Source organism: Hyaena hyaena, unplaced genomic scaffold (assembly GCF_003009895.1).
Source record: "Hyaena hyaena isolate Hyena2069 unplaced genomic scaffold, ASM300989v1 scaffold_67, whole genome shotgun sequence".
Lineage (NCBI taxonomy): Eukaryota > Metazoa > Chordata > Mammalia > Carnivora > Hyaenidae > Hyaena > Hyaena hyaena.
Window position 1 is genome coordinate 707,469 of NW_024080699.1, and position 21,663 is coordinate 729,131.

Sequence of the window (21,663 nt, forward strand, 5' to 3'; positions counted from 1 at the left end):
AAAGCTGTAACTACAGCTTAGATTTTGTTCAACATGAGAAATGGTTTTACAGTGTATTGTAATTTCAAGATAAAGTATCAAATTTCCCTTCCTCCCACTTAGAAATTTTAGTCTGTGTTTAATGTGCATTTTTAAAAAAATGGTTTTTTAATGTTTTATTTATTTCTGAGAGAGCGAGCGAGCAAGCAAGCGTGAGCAGGGAAGGGTCAGAGGGAGAGGGAGATACAGAATCCGAAGCAGGCTCCAGGTTCTGAGCCGTCAGCACAGAGCCCGATGCGGGGCTCAAACCCACAAACTGCGAGATCATGACCTGAGCAGAAGTCAGACGCTTAACTGACTGAGCCACCCAGGTGCCCCTGATGTGCATTTATAGAAACAGATTTTCAGGCCTAATTATTCTCAGTAAGGCAGACTTCTCGTGTCAGAGCAGATATTCAGTCCATTTAGAAGAAAGCCTCTGGGAAAATAATATTCAGCACTACTATTAACAGGGAAATTCATTCACTGGATAAATCTTAATAGAGCACTTTATAAAATTCAAAAATCATACAATATTTCCTAGTTGATAGCTCCTAAACAGTTCTGATATTAGTGAAGTGATATGTCCTCAAATATATTTTTTAACTAAGGCATTTTCTCATTAACATAATTTCAAAGATACTCTTAACTTAATCTTCAGTTGGTAGCAGTTCCTTATAAGCTTTAACTGTATTTAAGATGGATGAATTCCTTCTGAAATATAAATAACTACCTCCTAAGTTCCATGTTTGGGAGGCAGGAGAGCATTGTGGTTAAAAACATGAGCTTCGGAGTGTGACTGACCTGGGTTTCCGCTCTGGCTCCATTTACTAGCTGTGTAACCTGGGGCAAGTTATTTAACCTCTCTAAGTCTCAGTTTCTTTATCTGTAAAATAGAGATAATAATAGTATCTATTTCATAGGGTTGCTGTGAGGATTAAATAAGATAATGCAGGCTCAGCACAATGCCTGGCACTTAGTATGTGCTCAGTAACTTTTAGCTATTATGTTTTTTATAAGCTTAAACTTTTAAGTAACACATTCTCATGAAGATCTGTGATAGTAAAATACATGTCCCCAAGGCTTTTGTTATAAGTTCTACAAAATAAACAAGATTAAAGGCTTTCAACTAGGAAAAGCTATGGGCATGACTTCTCCTTATATACATATATAAAAGAAATTCCTCAGCAATGTAACACATAACATTTAGAAACAGGAATTTCAAAATTAGGAAGAAAACATCTATGTTTAAAGTATACAGATACTTATAGTTAATACATTGTGAATTTCATAACATCTATGGTAAATGATTAAAAAAACTCATGTAGGTTTGTTTCATAAAATTTAATCTCCCATGAGATAGGTAAAGAATAATTCTCTTCCCTTTAAAAACGAAAATAAAATTAATATGAGAAAAGTAAGGGACTTGAAAAATAGCAAAACAGGACATGAATTAAGATTCTGTAATTGCCAATCACTGCTACAATAGTAATATTAAACCTAGAAGCATATTTTCCCCCCAAATGAAAGGTTCCAGTTAAGTCTTAAAGATCTCTTAACACACTCTTAACAGAAAGTCAGATTAACCTATGCTACTCAAAGAAGCTATTTCTTAGAGTTATAAAGTATCTGTCATTTTCAAGGGAACAAAACACAATGTGATTTGTTTTTTTAAAATCTCAACCTTAAAATTAATTTTATCAATTGAAAAGCAGGCAACTAAAATCTTTCTAAAAGTTAAAAAGATTTTTAAAGTCTAATTTTAACATGAAATTTTTAAGGACTATAAATTAACCACACCTGCAAAATTCAACTTCTTACCATTTCTTAAGTACATTTTAGGTATAACAAGTTCCATGAAAGCAAAAAAATTCTTGGCATCTTTATTTTTTTTAAATAATCATTCACTAGAAGTAGATAATTTGGGAACTGACAATTATATCCTTTGTTTTCAACTTTGGTGTATCAAAATAGCTCTTATTATAGGAACCACCACTTTATTTCAATAAAAAATGTAACTTTAACAGAACCTTTAAAATAACTGAAAATTAAAATTTATACAGATCTACTTAGAGACACTTAGTTCTTCAAAGATGTCTTCTATCTGTCTTACCAACATACACTACCTGAAAGTGTTTTATGTAAAATTTTCTAGGACAACTAGGTAACATTCTACTGAGTTATAATTTCTTTGGCTTTTATAATAGTATTGATTCAATTAAAAAGTTTGTGATATGTGAAATAAAGACTCCTTACTCTTATTTTTCTTATATTCATCAACTATCCACCCAATGTACCTCCAACCCTTGAACAAACAGGTACTTTTCATCAATTGCTTTCCAATTTAGTATTTGTAGACTTATATTATTTCTTGTAGTACACATTTTAAAGATGCAGTTTAGAAAAAGAGAAAATAAATCACATACCTGCCCGTCTAAGTCGAATGCTAAACAAGCTATACCATGTGTATGAGCTTCCTTTAGAATTGATATGGTCTGCACAGTGTATGAATCCCAAACACATATATAAGGTTCTTTCCCAACTTGTCCGGTTGCTACCAGTACTCGTTCAGGATGCAATGCAAGGCTGCAAAATAAATAAATAAACTGACTTAAAACTGTTTATAGAGCTTTTATAGTATTTGACATATGTAAGCTTTATCCATTTAAAATAATTTGGATTTAAAATAACTTCTAGGGGCACCTGGGTGGCTCAGTTGGTTAAGTGTCCAACTTCGGCTCAGGTCATGATCTTGCAGTTTGTGAGTTCGAGCCCACTTTGGGCTCTGTGCTGACAGCTCAGAGCCTGGAGCCTGTTTCTGATTCTGTGTCTCTCTCTCTGCCCCACCCCCACTCATTCATATTCTCTTTCTCAAAAATAAACATTTAAAAAAATTTTTAATAAAGTAACTTCTATAAAAATCCATACTGAGTTATCACTTAACTAGTGTATGTATATGATGAACAGATGATGATAGACTTCATAATTTCTGTAGTATGATATAATGTGTGTAAACTTTGCAAGAAAAGAATTCTCACAATGGATCAACTGCACCACAGCAAAAAAATTAGTAGCAGCTTTTCCACATGCCATTTTCTCGTTTGGCATGCATCTGTTTTTAAGCCCTCTCTCCTATTTACTCTTTTATTACATGACATTAGACAAAATCATAATGTCCAAAAATAGCACTTAGCAGCTATTTAACTGAAGTAATTGGTATATAAGTTTTAGGTATACAATATTTCAATGGAATATCTGTATTCATCTCAAAGTGATCACCTCCAAAAGTCTAGTTATCATCTTTTACCATACATTTGACTCCCTGCATCCACTTTACCCACCCCTCAAATGCCTACCCTTGCTGTAACCACCAATCTGTTTTTTGCATCTATGAGTTTGTTTTTATGTGCTTTGTTTTGTTTTTTGTTTTTTAAAGATTCCACATATGAGTGAAGTCATACTGTTTTTGACTTTCTCCTTCTGATTTAGTTCACTTAATACCCTCAAGGTTTGTCCATGCTGTCAACATCTTATTTCATTCTTTTTATGGCTGAGTAGTATTCCATAGTGTCCATATACCACACCTTCTTCATCCATTAATCCCTCGGTGCACATTTAGGTTGTTTCCATATCTTGGCTATTGTAAATAATGCTGCAATGAACATCACGCTGCATATATCTTTTTGCATTAATGGTTTCACGTTCAGATAAATGTCCAGAAGCAGGACTGTTCAACAGCATGGCAGCTCTATTCTCAACTTTTTGAGGACTAGCCATAGTGTTTTACATAGCAGCCACACTAATTTATATTCCCAGGGTTTTATTTACATTATGAGGGCTCCTGTTTCTCCACATCCTCTCCAAGACTTGTTATTTTTTGTCGATTTGATGATAGCCAATCTAACCCATACGAGGTGATATCTTACTATGGTTTTGGTTTGCATTTCCCTAATAATTAGTGAAGCTGAACATCTTTTCATGTGCCTGTTGGCCATTTATAGATCTCCTTTGGAAAAATGTCTATGAAGATCCTCTGGTCACTTTTTTAATTGACTGCTTTTTGTTAAGTTGTAGGAATTTTCTATATATTTTGGATATTAACCCGTTGGCAAATATATAATTTGCAAATATCTTCTCCCATTTAATAGGTTGCCTCTTCCTTTTGATAATGGTTTCTGTCACTACACAAAGGCTTTTTAGTTTGATGTAGGTCAATTTGTTTATTTTTTAAATATTTTTTAATGTTTGTTTATTTTTGAGAGAGAGCAAGCGAGCGAGTGCTAGCAGGAAAGGGACAGAGAGAGAGGAGACATAGAATCTGAAGCAGGCTCGAGGCTTCGAGCTGTCAGCACAAAGCCTGTCACAAGGCTCAAACTCACAAATCACAAGATCATGACCTGAGCAGAAGTCAGACACTTAACCAACTGAGCCACCCAGGCACCCTTCAATTTATTTCTGCCTTTGTTTCTCTTGTCTTCGGCATCAGAGCCACAAATACATTGCTAAGACTGATGTCAAGGAGCTTATCACCTGTTTTCTTCTAGGAGCTTTATTGTTTCAGGTCCTATATTTAAGTTTTTAATCCATCTTGAGTTAATCTGGGGGTACAGTATAAAATAGTGGTCTAGTTTCACTCTTTAACATGTGGCTGTCCAGTTTTCCCAATACCACTTATTGAAGAGACTGTCCTTTCTCCATTTCATGTTCTTGGCTCCACTGTCATAAACTAAATGTCCATATATGTGGGTTTATTCCTGGGCTCTCAATTTTGTGTCAATGATCTATGTGTCTGTTTTTATGCCAATACCACAGTGTCTTGGTTACTATAGCACAAGTATCATTTCAAGAAACAGAAAAGTCACCCATAGTTCACAGAAAGTAGTCTGAGTCTGTAAAAACAAGACAAAGCCCTAACAGTTGGTAATGGTTTATGTACATCAGCAGGAGACAGGAAGTAAATATAAATTTCTCCTTCATAAATTTTTTCTACAAATAGATTTAGATTATGAGATTCACCTTTGGGAAGAAAAAAGAAAAATCACTCCTGGCCTAAGAGTGAAGGAAGAAAGTGGAAAAAGTTAGGAGGGTCTTAGGACAGAGTCAACTAATTGGATGCTGTGAGTAAGGGGGGAAAGAAAGGTCTAAGATGACTCTTGGGCTTCTGGACTGAGCATGTGGATGGCTTAGATGGGATTCATCAAGTCAGGGAATACTAAATGAGTAACCAGTGGAAGGGAAGATAAGTAGAAATGGAAAGTTGTTCAACATATAAAAGTCAACCAATATATCATAGTAACAGAATAAGTCAATCCAAAAAACAGAAAAGTAAAAAAAAAACACAAACACACCCATATACATTAATCTCAGTAGACACAGAAGATGCATATGACAAAAATCCAACACCTTTTGCGATAAAAATACACAATAAACCATGAATTAAAGAGAACTTACTCAACCTGATTAAGGGGAAATCTATGAAAACCCACAGCTGTTTTAAACCACATTTAATGGTGAAAGCCTGAAAGTTACTCCTCTAAGTACAGGAATAAGACAAGGATGTCAGTTCTTGTCACTTCCATTCAACATGATACTGGACATTCTAAACAGGAACAATTAGGCAAGAAAAAGAAACAAAAGGAAGAAGTAAAACTATCTCTACTTACAGATAACAGTATCTCATATAAAGAAAATCCTAAGGAATCCACAAACAACAACAAAATAAATCCCAAGTAGAGCTAATAAATGAGGTAAGCAATGTGGTAGGACATAAGGTCAATATAAAGTATCAATTATATTTCTATACACTAGCAATGAACTATCTGAAAATAAGTTAAGAAAGCAATTTCACTTATGATAGCATCAAAAGCAACAAAACCTTTTGGAATAAGTAGAAAGATATACTGTAATATTGTTACAACAGGTTATATATAATATTGTAATATTGCAATTTTGTTAAAATAACATTACTTCCTAAATTGATCTAGAGTGAAAACAATCCATGACAAAATACTAGTTGCTTTTCCTAAAGAAATTCACAGCTGATTCTAAAACTCAAAATATTCTTGAAAAAGAACAAATTTGGAAGATTCACACTTTCCAATTTCAAAACTTACTAACTTACTACAAAACTAGAGTAATCAACATAGAATGGTACTGGCATAAGGACTGTGCAGATCAGTGAAACAAAACTGAGAGTACAGAAATAAATTGATATTTATGGTCCATTGACTTCCATCAAGATTATTCAATGGGACAAGTGATGCTGGGACATCTGAATATCTACAATGCACAACAAAGAATTTGGACCCATACCTTAAACCATATACAAAAACCAATTCAAGAGCTAAAATTGTAAAATTCTTAGAAGAAAACATAGGCATAAATCTTACTGACCTTGGATAAAATAATGGTTTCTTAGGTATGACACAAAAAACAGAAGTGACAAGCGAAAAAATATGATGGACTTCATCAAAATTAAAAACTTTTGGGGGCACCAGGGTAGCTCAGTTGGTTGAGTGTCCGACTTCAGCTCAGGTCATGATCCTGCAGTTCGTGAGTTCAAGGTCCACACCAGGCTCGCTGCTGTCAGCACAGACCACTTCAGATCCTCTGTCTCCACCTCTCTCTGCCCCACCCCCACTAGTACTCTCTTTCTCAAAAATAAGTATTTTTTTTAAATTAAAAACTTTTGTGATTTAAAAGACAACTATCAAAAACATGAAAACACAACACACAGAATGGGAGAAAACAACTGCAGAGCACATACTTGATAAGGAATTTGTATCTATAATATATAAAAACTCTTTTGACCACATGAAAACCACAAATAACCCCATTTTTTTAATGGACAAAGGATGTGAATAAACAAAGACATACAAAAAGATGCTCAACATCATTAGCCAGTAGGAAAATGTGAATGAAAATCTCAGAGATATACCACTTCCATGACCAAAAAGGCAGTATGTACGTGTGTGTGTATAATTTATGTTATTATATCAAGTACTGGCAAGGATGTGGAGAAATCATAACTTTCAGATACCACTTAGAGGACTGTAAAATGATACAGCCCCTCTGGAAATGGTTCGGCAATTCTTCAAAAGCTAAACATTACCATACGATCTACTAATTCTACTCTTAAATTCCCAAGAACTGGAAGCACGTGTCTACACAAAACTTATACACAAACATTCACAGAAGCATTACTTATTATAGCCAAAAAGTGAAAACAACCCAAGTGTTCCTCAACTGAAGAAAGGATAAACATGGCATATATCTATGCAATGTAGTATTATTTGGCAATAAAAAGGAATAAAGTACTGGGACACCTGGGTGGCTCAGTCAGTTGAGTGTCCAACCTCAGCTCAGGTCATGATCTTGCAGTTCATGAGTTTGAGTCCTGCACTGGGCTCACTGCTGCCATTGCGGAGCCCCCTTAGGATCCTCTGTCACCCTCACTCTGTCCCTCCCAGCTCAGGCTCCTTCTCTCAACAAATGAATACACATTTACTTTTTTAAAAAGAATAAAGTACTGATACATGTTACAACATGAACCTTGAAACCATTTACATTAAATGAAAAAAGACAGATATATAAGGGCCACATATTATGTGAATCCATTTTTATGAAATGTCCAGAATAGCAAATGCATAAAGACAGAAAGGAGGATAGGGTAGGTACATGTTTAGATTTATAAGAAACTGCCAGTTTTCCAAAGTGGTTGTACCATGTTATACTCTTACAAGGCATGCAAGTTCTGATAGCTCCACATTCTCACTAATATTTGGTGTCATCAGTCTTTTTAATTTGAATTTTCCTGATGAATAATATATATAGATTATTGTTTCTTATAATCTGATCAAGTCCTCTAGCCATTTGGGTTGTTTTCATAGTTTTGAGTTTTGAAACTATTTTATATATTCTCAACACAAGTCCCTTTGTCCAACATGTGATTTGCAAACATTTTCTCCCAGGCTGCAGCTTTTCTTTTCATTCTTCTAAGTTTCTTTCACAGACCAAACATTTTTTATTTTTATGAAGTCCATTTCATCAATTTTTTTTATAGACCATGCTTTTGCACAAAGGTAATAAAAATTTGCTCTTAAGTCTCCTTCTAAAATCTTTGTTTTACATTTAAGTTAATCATTCACTTTGAGTTAATTTTGTATAAGATGTAATGTAGGTTAGGTTTCACTTATTTTTTCAAATAGATGTCCAATTTGTCCCAACACCATTTATTGAAATTATCTTCTTTCCATTGGATTGTCCATGTACCTTTGTCAAAAATCAATTGACCATACCTATGTTAATTTGTCAGAAAATGTACCTTATAATTTTGTTTCACTAATTGATAGATCTATCATTTCACTAATACCACACAAATTACTTTTGCCTTCTAATAAGCCTTGAGCACTGTGAGTCCTCCAACTTCATTCCTTTTCAAAATTGTTCTGAATATTCTAAGTGCACACTGTTCTGAATATTCTAAACTTTACAGTTTAGAATCAGTATGTAGATCCTAAATACCCGTGTTGGGATTGGGACTTAATAAACTCTATAGCTCAATCTGAGAAGAACGGACATCTTTACTATATTGAGTCTCCCAATCCATAAACATTATGTATCCCTCCATTTTTTAAAGTTTGTTTGTTTATTTATTTTGAGAGAGCAAGTGAAAGAGTACACTAGTGGGAAAGGGGCAGGGAGAAAGAGAGAGAAGGGGGGGCAGAGAAAGAATGAGAGAGAGAGAGAGAGAGAGAGAGAGAGAGAATATGAATGAATTCCAAGCAGGCTCCATGATGTCAGTGCAGTGCAGAGTCTGATGTTGGGCTAGAAGACACAAACCATGAGATTATAACCTGAGCTGAAACTGAATCAGACATTTAACCTACTATGCCACTCAGGCACCACCATATCCCTCCATTTTTAAGTACTTTGCTTTTATTTTTCCAGCTTCATTTTATAGTTTTTAATATACAGATCCTACATAGATTTTGTTAAATTTATGCAAAATTGCTGACTTCTTACAAATGGTATTGCTTTAAAATTTTAGTTTCCAATTGTTCACTGCTGCACGTAGAAATAGAATTGATTTATTTACATTGACCTTGTATCTGATGACTTGGGTAAATTCACTTACTAGTTTTAGGAGTGTGTATGCTATAGATTATTTGGCAATTTCTACATAGACAATCAAGTTATCTAGGAATAAAAACTATTTCTTCCTTTCCTCCAAGTCTATTTCTTGCCTTATTGCACTGGCTAGATCTTCCAGTACAATCAACGCTGAATTAGGAGAGGTAACAAAGAACATCCTTGTTTTTTTCCTGTTTGTTTTTTTTTTAACATTCAGTCTCTCACTGATGTTACAGGTAGGTTTTTTTTTTTTTATAGATGCTTTTATAGTTAAGGAAATAGCCTTCTATTCTTAGTTTGTTAAGCAGTTACTTTTTTAATGTTTTTATTTATTTTTGAGAGAGAGAGAGAGTGTGTGCATGGGAACAGGAGAGGGGGAGGGGCAGAGAGAGAGGGAAACACAGAATCTGAAGCAAGGTCCAGGCTGTCAGCACAAAGCCCAATGTGGGATTCAAACTCACAAACCACGAGATCATGACCTGAGCTGAAGTCAGATGCTCAACCAACTGAGCCATCCAGGCACCCCTGCTAAACATTTTTAAATACAGGAACAGATGTTGAATTTTGTCAAATTCCTTTCCTGCATTTATTGAGATGATCCTGATTTTCCTTCTTTAGCCTCTTACTCCAGTGAATTAACTTGATTAATTTTCTAATGTTGAACTCACTTTGTAGTCCTGAAACAACCCCCTTGGTCATGATGTATTATTCTATTAGTTGATAAACTTGATTAGCTTATTGAAAATTTTTACATCTATGTTAATGAGGGTTAGTGGTCTGCAATTTCTTTTTCTTCCAAATGTTGACAGGGAAACTCCAGACCCCCCCCCCCCCCCCCCCCCCCCCCCCCCCCCCCCCCCCCCCGGCAAGACTCCCCTTCTGGGTTCTTCCTACCCAGCATGCAGGACACAAATTACTAGTGATACGGAAGTAACAGACTATAAACTGTCCCCCATGCTTGCAGTCAGGACTCAGACCACTGGAGAGTGATCTCTGAGCCCGCCAGTATGAAATAAACCTCCTGCTTTCCAAGATCTAGGAGGGCTGCTTGGTTCTTCTGCCGGGTGATCCAGACCAGGTTCTATAACAATGTCTTTGTCTGGATTTTATATTAAAGTAATGCCATCTTCATAAAATGAGTTAGAAGTAGTCCCTCCTCATCTATGGTCTATAAAGACTATGTAGAATTGGTATTATTCCCTCTTTAAACGTTTGGCAGAATTACCACTTAAACCATTTGTACTTGGAGTTTTCTGAAATGTTTTCTACAAATCCAGTTACAGACGTAGGGTTATTCATAGTATCAATTTCTTCTTGCTTACTCAAAGGAATAAGGAATAAGATACCATTCAAAGGAATTGTCCATTTCATCTAAGTTGCTAAATGTCTCTATGCATAGTTGTTCTTAGTATTCTCTTATTATCCTTTTAATGTCTTTAGGTCTGCAGTGATCACTTGATGAACATTGGTAATTTCTGTCTTCTTCTTTTTGTCATTGGTAGTATAGCTGGAAATTTAACAATTTAATCAACCTTTTCAAAAACTAACTTTGGGTTTCATTTTTCCCTATTGTTTTGCTGTTTTCATTGATTTCTGCTCTTTATTATTTCCTTCTGTCTGCCTTTGAGTTTAGTTTATTCTTCTTTTTGTAGTTCTTTTTTTATTCTTTTTGCAGTTCTTAAGGTGGACATGCAGATCCACCTTAAGATCTGCAATCTTTTTTCTTTTCAATATATGCATTTAACAGTATAAATTTCCTTTGAAACAAGGCTGTACCTACCTGATTTTCACATATTTTGATACGTTTTCATTTTCCATTTTATAATATTTTGATTTCCCTGTTTTCTTTACCGATTATTTTGATTTCATTGCATTCCGAGAACATATTTAGTAAAATTTCAATTCTTTTAAGTTTGTTGAGGTTTGTTTTTTAGGATATAACCTATACTGTTGGTAAATGTTCCCATGGCACGTGAATAAAAAATGTGCATTTTGTTATTATTGACTCCTGCTGTTTGCTACACCATGAGTAATACAGTTCTTTATCTCTGACCCAGGAATTTCATGTCTTTGCCAACATCTAAGAAACAACAAAAGTCTAACTTATTAGTTTGTAAAAAAAGGTGAAAATATATATACTCCAGACTCTGGTTCCTATACTGCCATGACATATTACCAAAAACTGAGCATCTCTTTAAATTGTTTTTTCCAATATCTATTTTTGAGGGAGAGATAGAGTTGAATAGGGGAGGGGCAGAGAAAGAGAGGGAGACACTGAATCTGAAGCAGACTCCAGGCTCTAAACTATCAACACAGAGCCTGATGCGAGGCTTAAACTCAGGATATGAACTCATGATCTGAGCCAAAGTCAGACGCTTAACCTACTGAGCCACCCAGATACCCCACAAATTGAGCATCTTAACACAAATTAATTATTTCAAAGTTCTGCAGGGCAGAAATCCAATTATAGCTGTGTTCTCTGCTTAGGTCTCACAAGGCCAAAATCAAGGTGTCAACATAGCCTCATTCCTTTCTGGAGTCTCTGAGGATGTATTAGCTTCCAAGTTCATTCAAAATGTTGGCTGAATTCAATTCCCAGTGGCAAAAGGACTGAGGCATTTGTTTTCCTGCTGGCTGTCAGCTGGGAACTTCAACTTCCCCAAGGCTGCCCGCATTTTTTATCACATTGCTACCTGCATCTTCAAGTGAGCAATGGCACAATTATCCCTTCTCGAGCTTGGAATCTTTCTGACTTCTGCTGCATCTCTTCTGATTCCAGCTGCAGAAAGCTATCTGTTTCTAAGGGCTTGCATGATTAAATCAGGCCCATCTGGATAATACATGACATTCTCTTAAAGTCCACACCTTAACTGTCTCTTTAAACTCACTTTTTGCATTTAACAACATATTCAAAAATTCTAGGGATTAGAGTAGGAGCAGACACAACCTGTCTACCATACACAAAGATATTGAGCTCACCAGGGAATTCTTTACTTCCATTTTTATATTTTTCATTTCAAAATGATGAGGGAATGTGGGGCAAACTGAGGGCAAATGAAACTAACGGCACCCCTCTCCCCACCCCCATTTGGGACATGTATGATATTCCTTGAATACTCCCAGCTACCCAAAAACAGGAAAGGATAAAAAAACAAATAAGAGTCTCCACCAGTTTACCAGAAAAAGGCAATCTCATCAATGTCCTAAAGTCCAGAAACCCTCTACTATCTTAATGTTAAGCTTTGCTAGAGGGAAAAACCACCTTAGCTTGACAATAGCCAGGCCTCCAGTAAGTCTTTAGCATGTGAAAGTCTCTTTGGAAACTCCCTCTTATCTCCTGCCTCCCCCACCACATAAACCAGTCACCTCCCACACTTACAGTGCCTCTTCCCACCCAGGGATCCTGTCCTCTTGCTTTAATAAAACCACATTTTTGCACTAAAGACTCTCAAGAATCTTTTCTTGGTCTTTGGCTCCGCACCCCCCACCGCCCCAAAACTTCATCAAAAATATTCCATTTTTCTACAGCTTCTACTTCTTTGCTGAGAACTCATAACATTTCATTTGTTTGAAGAGCATTCCACTTTACTTCACGGCATATAGTTATAACAACTGCTCTAAATTCTTTGATAATTCCAACATTTACACCATTGTGGGGCTAATAACTATTGTCTTTTATAAGTTGTTAAGATTTTCCTAATTTTTTGTGTGATAATTTTGGATTATATCCTGGACATTTGGAATACTGTGTTATAAGCTCTGGGCCCTGTTAAAATCCTCTAGAGAATGTTGATTTTTGTTTGTCTGTTTTGTTTCAGCAGGCAAGCAATCCAGTGAGGTTCAGGGCACATGTCCCAGTTCTCCTTCTATGGTTCCAGTGTTAGTTTAGTTTTTAAAGCCTTTGTAGTATTACCATGTGTCCACACCACAGGGGCCAATTTGAAAGCTGGATGATTATACTTTAGTTCCCAAAGCCTTTGATATGCTGTTTCTAATTAGTTCCAACCATGTGCACCGGAAGAGTGAGTCTAGGACATCAAATAAAACTTTGTAAGATCCCCCTCTTGAGCTCCCTGCTCTCTATAAACTCCCCTACTCAATCTCCCAGGCACTCTACTTCATCGCACTATGACTAGAAAGTCCAGAGTATGAGCCTCTGTACACTGGCGTGCACTTCCTACAACTGAGTCTGACTCTGGGCAAAAAGCATTTGGCCTATTTTTTAATTGGTTTGTTATCCTATTACTGCATTTTAAGAGTTCTTGATATATTCTAGATACAATTCTCTTCTCAAACATATGTTTTGTAACTGTGTTTCCCAGTTTGTGGACCGTCTTCATTTTTCTTAACGGTATCTTTTAAACCACAAAAGATTTTTAAAAAATTTTTTGTGTTGTTAATGTTGATTTATTTTTGAGAGACAGAGACAGAGTAGGAGCAGAGCGAGAGCGAGAGCGAGAGACAGAATCCGAAGCAGGCTCCAGGTTCCAAGCTGTCAGTACAGAGCCCGACGTGGGGCTCGAACCCACAAACCGTGAGATCATGACCTGAGCTGAAATCAGATGCCTAACCGACTGTGCCACCCAGCGCCCCAAAAGATTTTAATTTCTTAAAGAAACTTTTTATTTTAGACTAATTTTAGATTCATAAAAAAGTTGCAAAAATAAACATAAACAGTTCTCTTATATCCCTCACCCCAACCACAAGTGTAGCTACCATCTGTCACCATACAGAGCTATTATAGTATCACCGACTATATTCCGTATACTGTGTCTTTTATCCCCATGACTTATCCATAACTGGAAGCCTGTATTCCTCATTCCCTCTCACCTATTATGCCTACCCACTACCTCTTCCCTTTGGCAACCATCAGTTTGTTCTCTGTATTTTTAGGTCTAATTCTGCTTTTTGTTTTTTATTTGTTTTGGTTTTTAGATTTCACATATGAGTGAAATCACATGGTGTCAGTTCAGGTCATGATCTTGAGGTTGGTAAGTTCAAGCCCCACGTCGGGCTCTGTACTGACAAGTCAGACCCTAGAGCTGCTTCGGATTCTCTCTGCCCCTCCCGCATTTGTGCTGTGAGACTCTCTCTCTGGCAAAAATAAACATTAAAAAAAAAAAGCATAATACCCTTTAGGTCCATCCATGGTTTTGTAAGTGGGGAAGATCTCATCCTTTTTTATAGCTGTATAATATTCTTTTGTGTGTAAATATATTACATCTTCCTTATCCATTCATCTATCGATGAACACTTAGGTTACTTCCATACTGGCTATTGTAAATAATGCTGCAATAAACATAAGGTTTTGTATAACTTTTAGAATTTTTGTTTTCTTTGGGTAAATACCTACTACTAGAATTACTGGATCATATGCTTTTTCTATATTTAATTTTTTGAGGAATCGTTTATACTGTTTCCACAGTGGCTATACTAACTTACATTCCCACCAACAGTGCACAAGGGTTCCTTTTTCTTCACACCCTCATACTTAATTCTTATCTTTTTTATTTTGGCCACAGGAAAAACTATCTTTTCTCTCTTATTTAAAGTTTATTTATTTTGAAAGAGAATGTGTGTGCAAGCAGGGTAGACGCAGAGAGAGAAAGGAAAAGAGAGAATCCCAAGAAGGCTCCGCTGTGCTCTCAGCAGAGAGCCCAACTTAGGGCTTCATCCCACAAACCACAAGATTGTGACCTGAGGGAAAGTCAAAGGTCAGAAGCTCAACCTACTGAGCCACTCAGGCACCTCTCTCTCTTATTTATTTGATCCACTGTTCATACAGTTGAGTTCATGGGTATTTTAAGATTTTTTAAAAAATGTTTATTCATTTCTGAGAGATAGAGAAAGACAGAGTAAACAGCGGAGGGTCAGAGAGAGAGAGAGAGAGAGAGAGAGAGAGAGAGAGAGAGAGAGAGAGAGAGAATACCAAAAAGGTTCCATGCTGTCAGCACAGAGCCCGATGCGGGGCTCAAACCCACAACTATGAGATCATAACCTGAGCTGAAATCAAGAGCCTGACACTTAACCAACTGAACCACCCAAGCACTCTCATGGGCATTTTAATAACAACTTTTTTCTGTAAAGTGACAGTTACTAAATGCTTTAAGCTTTGCACCCCATACGACCTCTGTTATAGCTACTCAACTTTGTGGTTATAATGCCAAATCAGCCGTTGACAATATGTAAACAATGCATTCTCATTGGGAGTAATATCACTTCCATGGGTGTAAAAATTGGTTCTTGTGGGTGTGAAGGTCTTACTCTTTTTATGAAGCATAGATACACACATGGTATATAAATTGATATATGATATATCTGTGGTAATAAAATTTTGTCATGGGTTGGGGCAATTAAGAAGAAAAATACTTAAAAGGGCTCTTTAGAAGGACTATTAAAAAAAAGATGGAAAAACAAATAATCATGTCTGTTTTCCAATAAAACTTCATTTACAAAAATAGATGTCAGGCCATATTTGGCCCACAGTATGCCATTTGATAACTGTTTGATTCTATGGGTTAAATAGAAAAAAAATTATTTATCTTGTAGCTTAAATTATTCCATCTTTGACCTTCTGGAGATCCTTCAGGTTGGCTTCCTTATTTTTTCAACAAGCCAACATCTGTTTTGTATTTACCTACCTCGAGGAACCACCATATATTCCAGGCTCATCTAGCATTTTTTCTGCTCCAGCCCTGTAATTAACTACTTCTCCAGGAAGCCTTTTAAGATTGGAGAATGGTACTTAGAGAACAAGATCTGAGCAGCAGATGTGGCCATTGTTACTGGAGTGTTATTCCTTCTAGGCTGCAGACAGAGTTGGGAAATATATGTACAAGTACTAATCCATGTATACACACGTCTACATTCTGTATCTATGGGTGTATATATCTAAAAACCATGAGTTCATATTGATACCTCCGAGTCCAATCCAAAACCACTGTGTTCACTGAGGACTTCTCCCTTTAGGTATAACTTCTTCTAAGAGGGAGAAATTAGACATTCATAACCTAAAGTCTTTTTACTTATTTACATATGATACACACAAAGTTGTTTCAGAATTGCTAGCCCTGTGGGAAACAATTTTACTAACTAGATTCTAGCATTATCTATAGTTCTTTTTGTTTTTATTCTTACAGTATTCAGGCAAGATGCTGCTTTCATAGGTTTTTGTTGTTTTTTGTTTGTTTTTAGTTAAGTTGCTCCCTGCAAAGCTCAGTGATAAACAGTAAAGAGCTTATAAAACTGTATGTAGAATTTGGTATTCTCTGTTTAAATAATGGTAAGGCTAGGGCTCTGCATAAAAATTTCATACTTGTGAAGTGATTTTGCATTATTTGGGGATGAGATTCTGGAAGGTTACTTATTACATATGAACCACTGTATTCAGTTACCTATAAGCCTACAGTTTTAATTATTCATATTCATTTTAATTTTCATATTATTTAATTTTATTTATTTGTAATTTTCCTTAAGTTATCCTTTCTATGCCCTATTTACTATAATTTTTTTTAATGTTTTATTTATTTATTTCTAGGAGAGAGAGAGATAGCATGAACAGAGGAGGGTCAGAGAGAGAGGGAGTCACAGACTCTGAAACAGGCTCCAGGCTCTGAGCTGGCAGTCAGCACAGAGCCCGACGCGGGGCTCGAACCCACGAACCGCGAGATCATGACCTGAGCGAAAGTCGGACGCTCAACCGACTAAGCCACCCGGGCACCCCCTATAATTTTTTAATGGAAATTCAAAGATAACAGTGTTATCTTTGGTGTTTAAGATATATGACTTAATTTGACTTACATTTTGTATATGGTGAGATTCATTTTTTCCTCATGTCGATATTCAGTTGTTTCTAATATCATTTCTTGAAAAGACTATCTTTTAAGCATATTTTATGTGCTAACAGGTACCAATTAGAAGAATCATCAAAAATATTGATATAGGTGAGCAGGGAGAACCTCTGGAGCAGGCAAAAAATGGCAGGATCTCATTCACACATAGAGGGATTAATATGAAATAGGAGCTGAATGTATTCCTGGTGGGTAGGTAAAATCTGAAAGTTCTGATAGCTCCAATATTCTTTTTTCTTTTGTTTAAGTGACAATGTAGATTTATTCTGGAATATCTACCAGAATCACAACTCCTTTTTCTACCAACTAACACCCCCATATGTAATTAACCTTAGACTAAAATTAACAGTCTCTCATCTTTAATTCACTGTTTATATACTAATTTCCAAGTAATCAAATTCATCAGCATTACTAAGCAACTAAGTAACTTCCCTTCCTCACAAAGATTTATTGCCTGGAGTGTAACATTAAGGAATAAAGACTCTGTTAATGACAAAATACTCAAAATGAATTTCTACTCATGGTTGTAGACACTTTCATCTCAGACTAAATAATATAGGAACTGATAGAAATCTTAACTACCTTTTTGTTACTAGAAGCCTATATAGAGATAAAGCCACCCCAATGAGTGGGTCTGTTTGCCCAGTACTGGGCTTAGAGTTGAGCTGGGCACACAGATAAGCAGATGAAAACACAGGACTCCACTATGCTAATGTTCTTGGACCCAGGCTGTGTAGTTGTCTACAAATAGTGTGAACTCCACAGCAAGTTCTCCAACTTCAATATCTTCCGGTTAATGTTTTCCCACTAGTTAATGATAGTCAGGACTATCTCCCAATGTGGCATTATTTCTCTGCTAGACTATCCTTGCCATGGTTCTAGAAAAGGATGCTGGAAATATACAGCTAGCTGCACAGGAGAAACATCTGAATTAAAGAGCTGTAGGCCTTGTAACTTATTTTGCTTTTACATTATACCCTGGACATCTGGATTCTGAGTCCAGGCTGGCTCCAATTTTCTTTTTTTTTTTTTTCTTTTAATTTTTTTAAGTTTATTTATTTTGAGAGAGAGAGAGAGAGAGAGATATCAGGGGCGGGGGGGCGGGCAGAGAGAGAGGGAGTAAGAGAATTCCAAGCTGGCTCCACACTGTCAGCATGGAGCCTAATGAGGGCTCGAACTCACAAACCATGAGCTAAAACCAAGAGTCAGATGGCTTAACTGACTGAGCCACCCAGGGTCCCCTCCAATTTTCTTAATGAGAAAGAAAGCATGAGTATTTTTCTTGTATTCTTGGAGTCAATATTACAGTTAAGTTGTATTCCGCATATTGCCTAGTATATTGCTGAACATATAGAACTCAAAAACACTTACAGATGAGGCAGCTCAGAACCAGACCCTCATAAATATAACCAACTGGTATTTGACAAAGGGGCAAAAGCAAAACAATGGAAAAAGACAGTCTGTTCAACAATGCTAGAACAAATGGACAACTACATGCCAAAAGTGAATCTAACACAGACCTTACATCCTTCACAAAAATTAACTTAAAATGGATAATAGACCTAAATATAAAACATAAAACTATAAAATTCAACAGAAAGACAACATAGAAAAATACCAAGATGACCTCAGTTATGGTGATGTCTTTTTAGATTTTTAGATACAATACCAAATACATAATAGATGAAAGTAATAATTGATGAGCTGGACTTCATTAAAATAAAAAACTTCTGCTCTGTCAAAGACAATGTCAAGACTATTTGAAGACAAGCCACAGACAGGGAGAAAACATTTGCAAAAGACATATCTAATAAGAACTGCTATCCAAAACATACAAAAACCTCTTAAAATTCAACAGTAAGAAAATAAAGAGCCCAATTACTAATTAGGCCAAAAATCCTTTATCCCCCCTTAAGTTTATTCACTTATGTGAGAGAGAAAAGAGCAGGGCAGAGGTGGGGGGAGGGGGGGCGGAATCCCAAGCAAGCTCCATGCTGTCAGTGAAGGTAGGCCAAAGACCTTAACAGACCCCTCATCAACAAAGGTATACAGATGGCAAATAAGCATATGAAAAGATGCTTCACAACCTAGTCTTCAGCAAAATGCAAATCACAACCAGACACCACTTCATGTCTATTAGAATGGCCCAAATCCCGAACACTGACAAGGCCAATTGCTGACAAGAATGAGCAACAGAGATTTGCGTACATTGCTGGTAGGAATGTAAAAATGGTACAACTTTGGAAGACAGTTTGCTGGTTTCTTTGGAAGACTGTTTGATGGTTTCTTACAAAACCAAACATATTGTTAACATACAATCCAGCAATTGTGTTCCTTAGTATTTACCCAAAATAGCTAAAAACTTTGGTCTACCCAAACACCTACACACAGATGTTTACAGGAGCTTTATACATTATTGCCAAAACTTGGAAGATGTCCTTCAGTAGGTGGATGGATGAATGAACTTGGTACATCTAGACACAGGAATATTTAGCACTGAAAAGAAATGAGCTATCAAGCCACAAAAACACACAGAGGAGACTTAAATACATATTACTTAGTGACAAGGGCCGTCTAAAAAGGTTACATAGTGTACGATTGCGATTATGTGACATTTTGGAAAAGGCAAAACTATGGAGATGTTCTGAGCTGTGGGTGGTAGAGCTAGGGAGTGAACAAGCAGAGCACAGAGGATTTTTACAGTAGTGCAAATACTCTGTATGTTATTATAAACGATGGATAAGTGTCACTGTACATTTGCCCAAATCCATAGAATACGTAATACCAAGAATGAACTATGGATTTTGGGTGATTATGATGTGTCAATGCAGGTTCATCCTTGGTAAAAAGTGTACCATTCTGGTGAGTGATGTGGATAATGGGGAGGCTATGAATGTGTGGGGCAGGGAATATATGGGAAATCTGTACTTTCCTCTCAATTTTGATGCAAACTTAAAACTGCTCTAAAAACATAAAGACTTTTTAAAAAGGAATATATGTATCTAAAAGACATAAAAGGAGGGGCATTTGGCTGGCTCAGTCAGTATAACATGTGACTCTTGATCTCAGGGTCATGAATTCAAGCCCCACATTGAGCATAGAGCTTACTTTAAAACAAAACAAAAACAAAACCGGCTTTAAAGGAATTATCTTAAACACATAGTAGGGGTGCCTGAGTGGCTCAGTGAGCATCTGACTCTTGATTTCAGCTCAGGTCATGATCTCATGGTTCGTGTGATCAAGCCCTGCACTGGGCTCTGCACTGACAATGTGGAGCCTGCTTAGGATTCTCTCCCCCCCCCCCCCCCCCTCCCTTTGCCCGTCCTCTGCTTGCTCTCTCCCTCTCAAAATAAATAAACTTAAAAAAAAAAAAAACACAACAGTAATATCACCAGATTACAAGATATGGGGTAAATATTTTTCTTCACCTTTCAATTTTCTCTCTTCTCTCTCTCCCTTTGCCCCTCCTCTGCTTGCTCTCTCCCTCTCAAAATAAACTTAAAAAAAACACACACACACACACACAGTAAGATCTCCAGATTACAAGATGTGGGGTAAATATTTTTCTTCACCTTTCAATTTTCTATAATTGTATTCTAGTATATATCACTAATTTTAAAAACACAATGAGTCATGGGGGGTGCTACCAAGTCTCTCATACTCATTTTTTAAGTTTATTTATTTTTTAAAAATATTTTTATTTATTTCTAGGAGAGAGAGAGAGAGACAGCGTGAGCAGGGGAGGGTCAGAGAGAGAGGGAGTAACAGACTCTGAAATAGGCTCCAGGCTCTGAGCTGGCAGTCAGCACAGAGCCCGACGCGGGGCTCGAACCCACGAACCACGAGATCATGACCTAAGCGAAAGTCGGACGCTTAACTGACTAAGCCACCCAGGTGCCCCTTAAGTTTACTTATTTTGAGAGTGACAAAAAGGGTGTGAGCAGGGGAGAGGCAGAGGGAGAGAGGAAGAGAAAGAATCCCAAGCAGGCTCCACGCTAAGTATGAAGCTCAACGCAGGGCTTGCTCTCACAACCTGTGAGATCATGACCTGAGTCAAAATCAAGAGTCTGATGCTTAAATGACTGAGCCACCCAGGTACCCCTCTCATACTCCTTATTATGTCAACCTCAGACTCCTACATAGTCTCTTTATGGTTACAAATATTACCCTTTGCAAGTACATGTCATCTAAATCTAACATCTAGGTTACAGGTAATATTTCTTACCATGCTAGAAGTGCCATCTTCCATAGTGTTTTATGTGCTAAATAACACTGTCCACAGGTTAACTATTAGAAAAGTCACACTGCAACCAAGTAATGATGACTAATCTATAGACTCTGTAGTTAGTCTTCACTTAGGTTGCAAGACTTAGAATGGCCTTTCAACTTTCCACTCCTGGTTGGGAATTATGCCTTGTACCCTAACCAACCACCTATAAAGATATGGACACTGAGATGGTTAGACTTGGTTACATCATCATCTTGCGACTAATCTAAATAATATCACAAGCAACGTCATTCCAAGCAAAAACTGCTTAAGAGTAACTGCCTGTGGCAATTTTAATTATGCTCCACAGACTGAAATTAATAGGTAATGAGAGCTTCCAGAGCAGAGGCAGTGGTGTCTAGTTCTGTATCTCCTGACCAAGAAAGTCAGTCTCCC

At 36.7% G+C, this 21,663-nt stretch overlaps 1 protein-coding gene across 4 annotated transcripts in view; it reads right to left on the reverse strand.

The window, feature by feature from the left end:
- EML5 (EMAP like 5) overlaps nt 1-21,663 on the reverse strand; it is a 169,541-nt gene that overhangs the window by 132,899 nt on the left and 14,979 nt on the right. For all 4 annotated transcript variants that reach the window (XM_039232532.1, XM_039232530.1, XM_039232531.1 and 1 more), the window contains exon 2: nt 2,445-2,604. In XM_039232532.1, the coding sequence (XP_039088463.1) occupies nt 2,445-2,604 (160 nt within the window). The remainder of the gene's footprint in view (nt 1-2,444; nt 2,605-21,663) is intronic.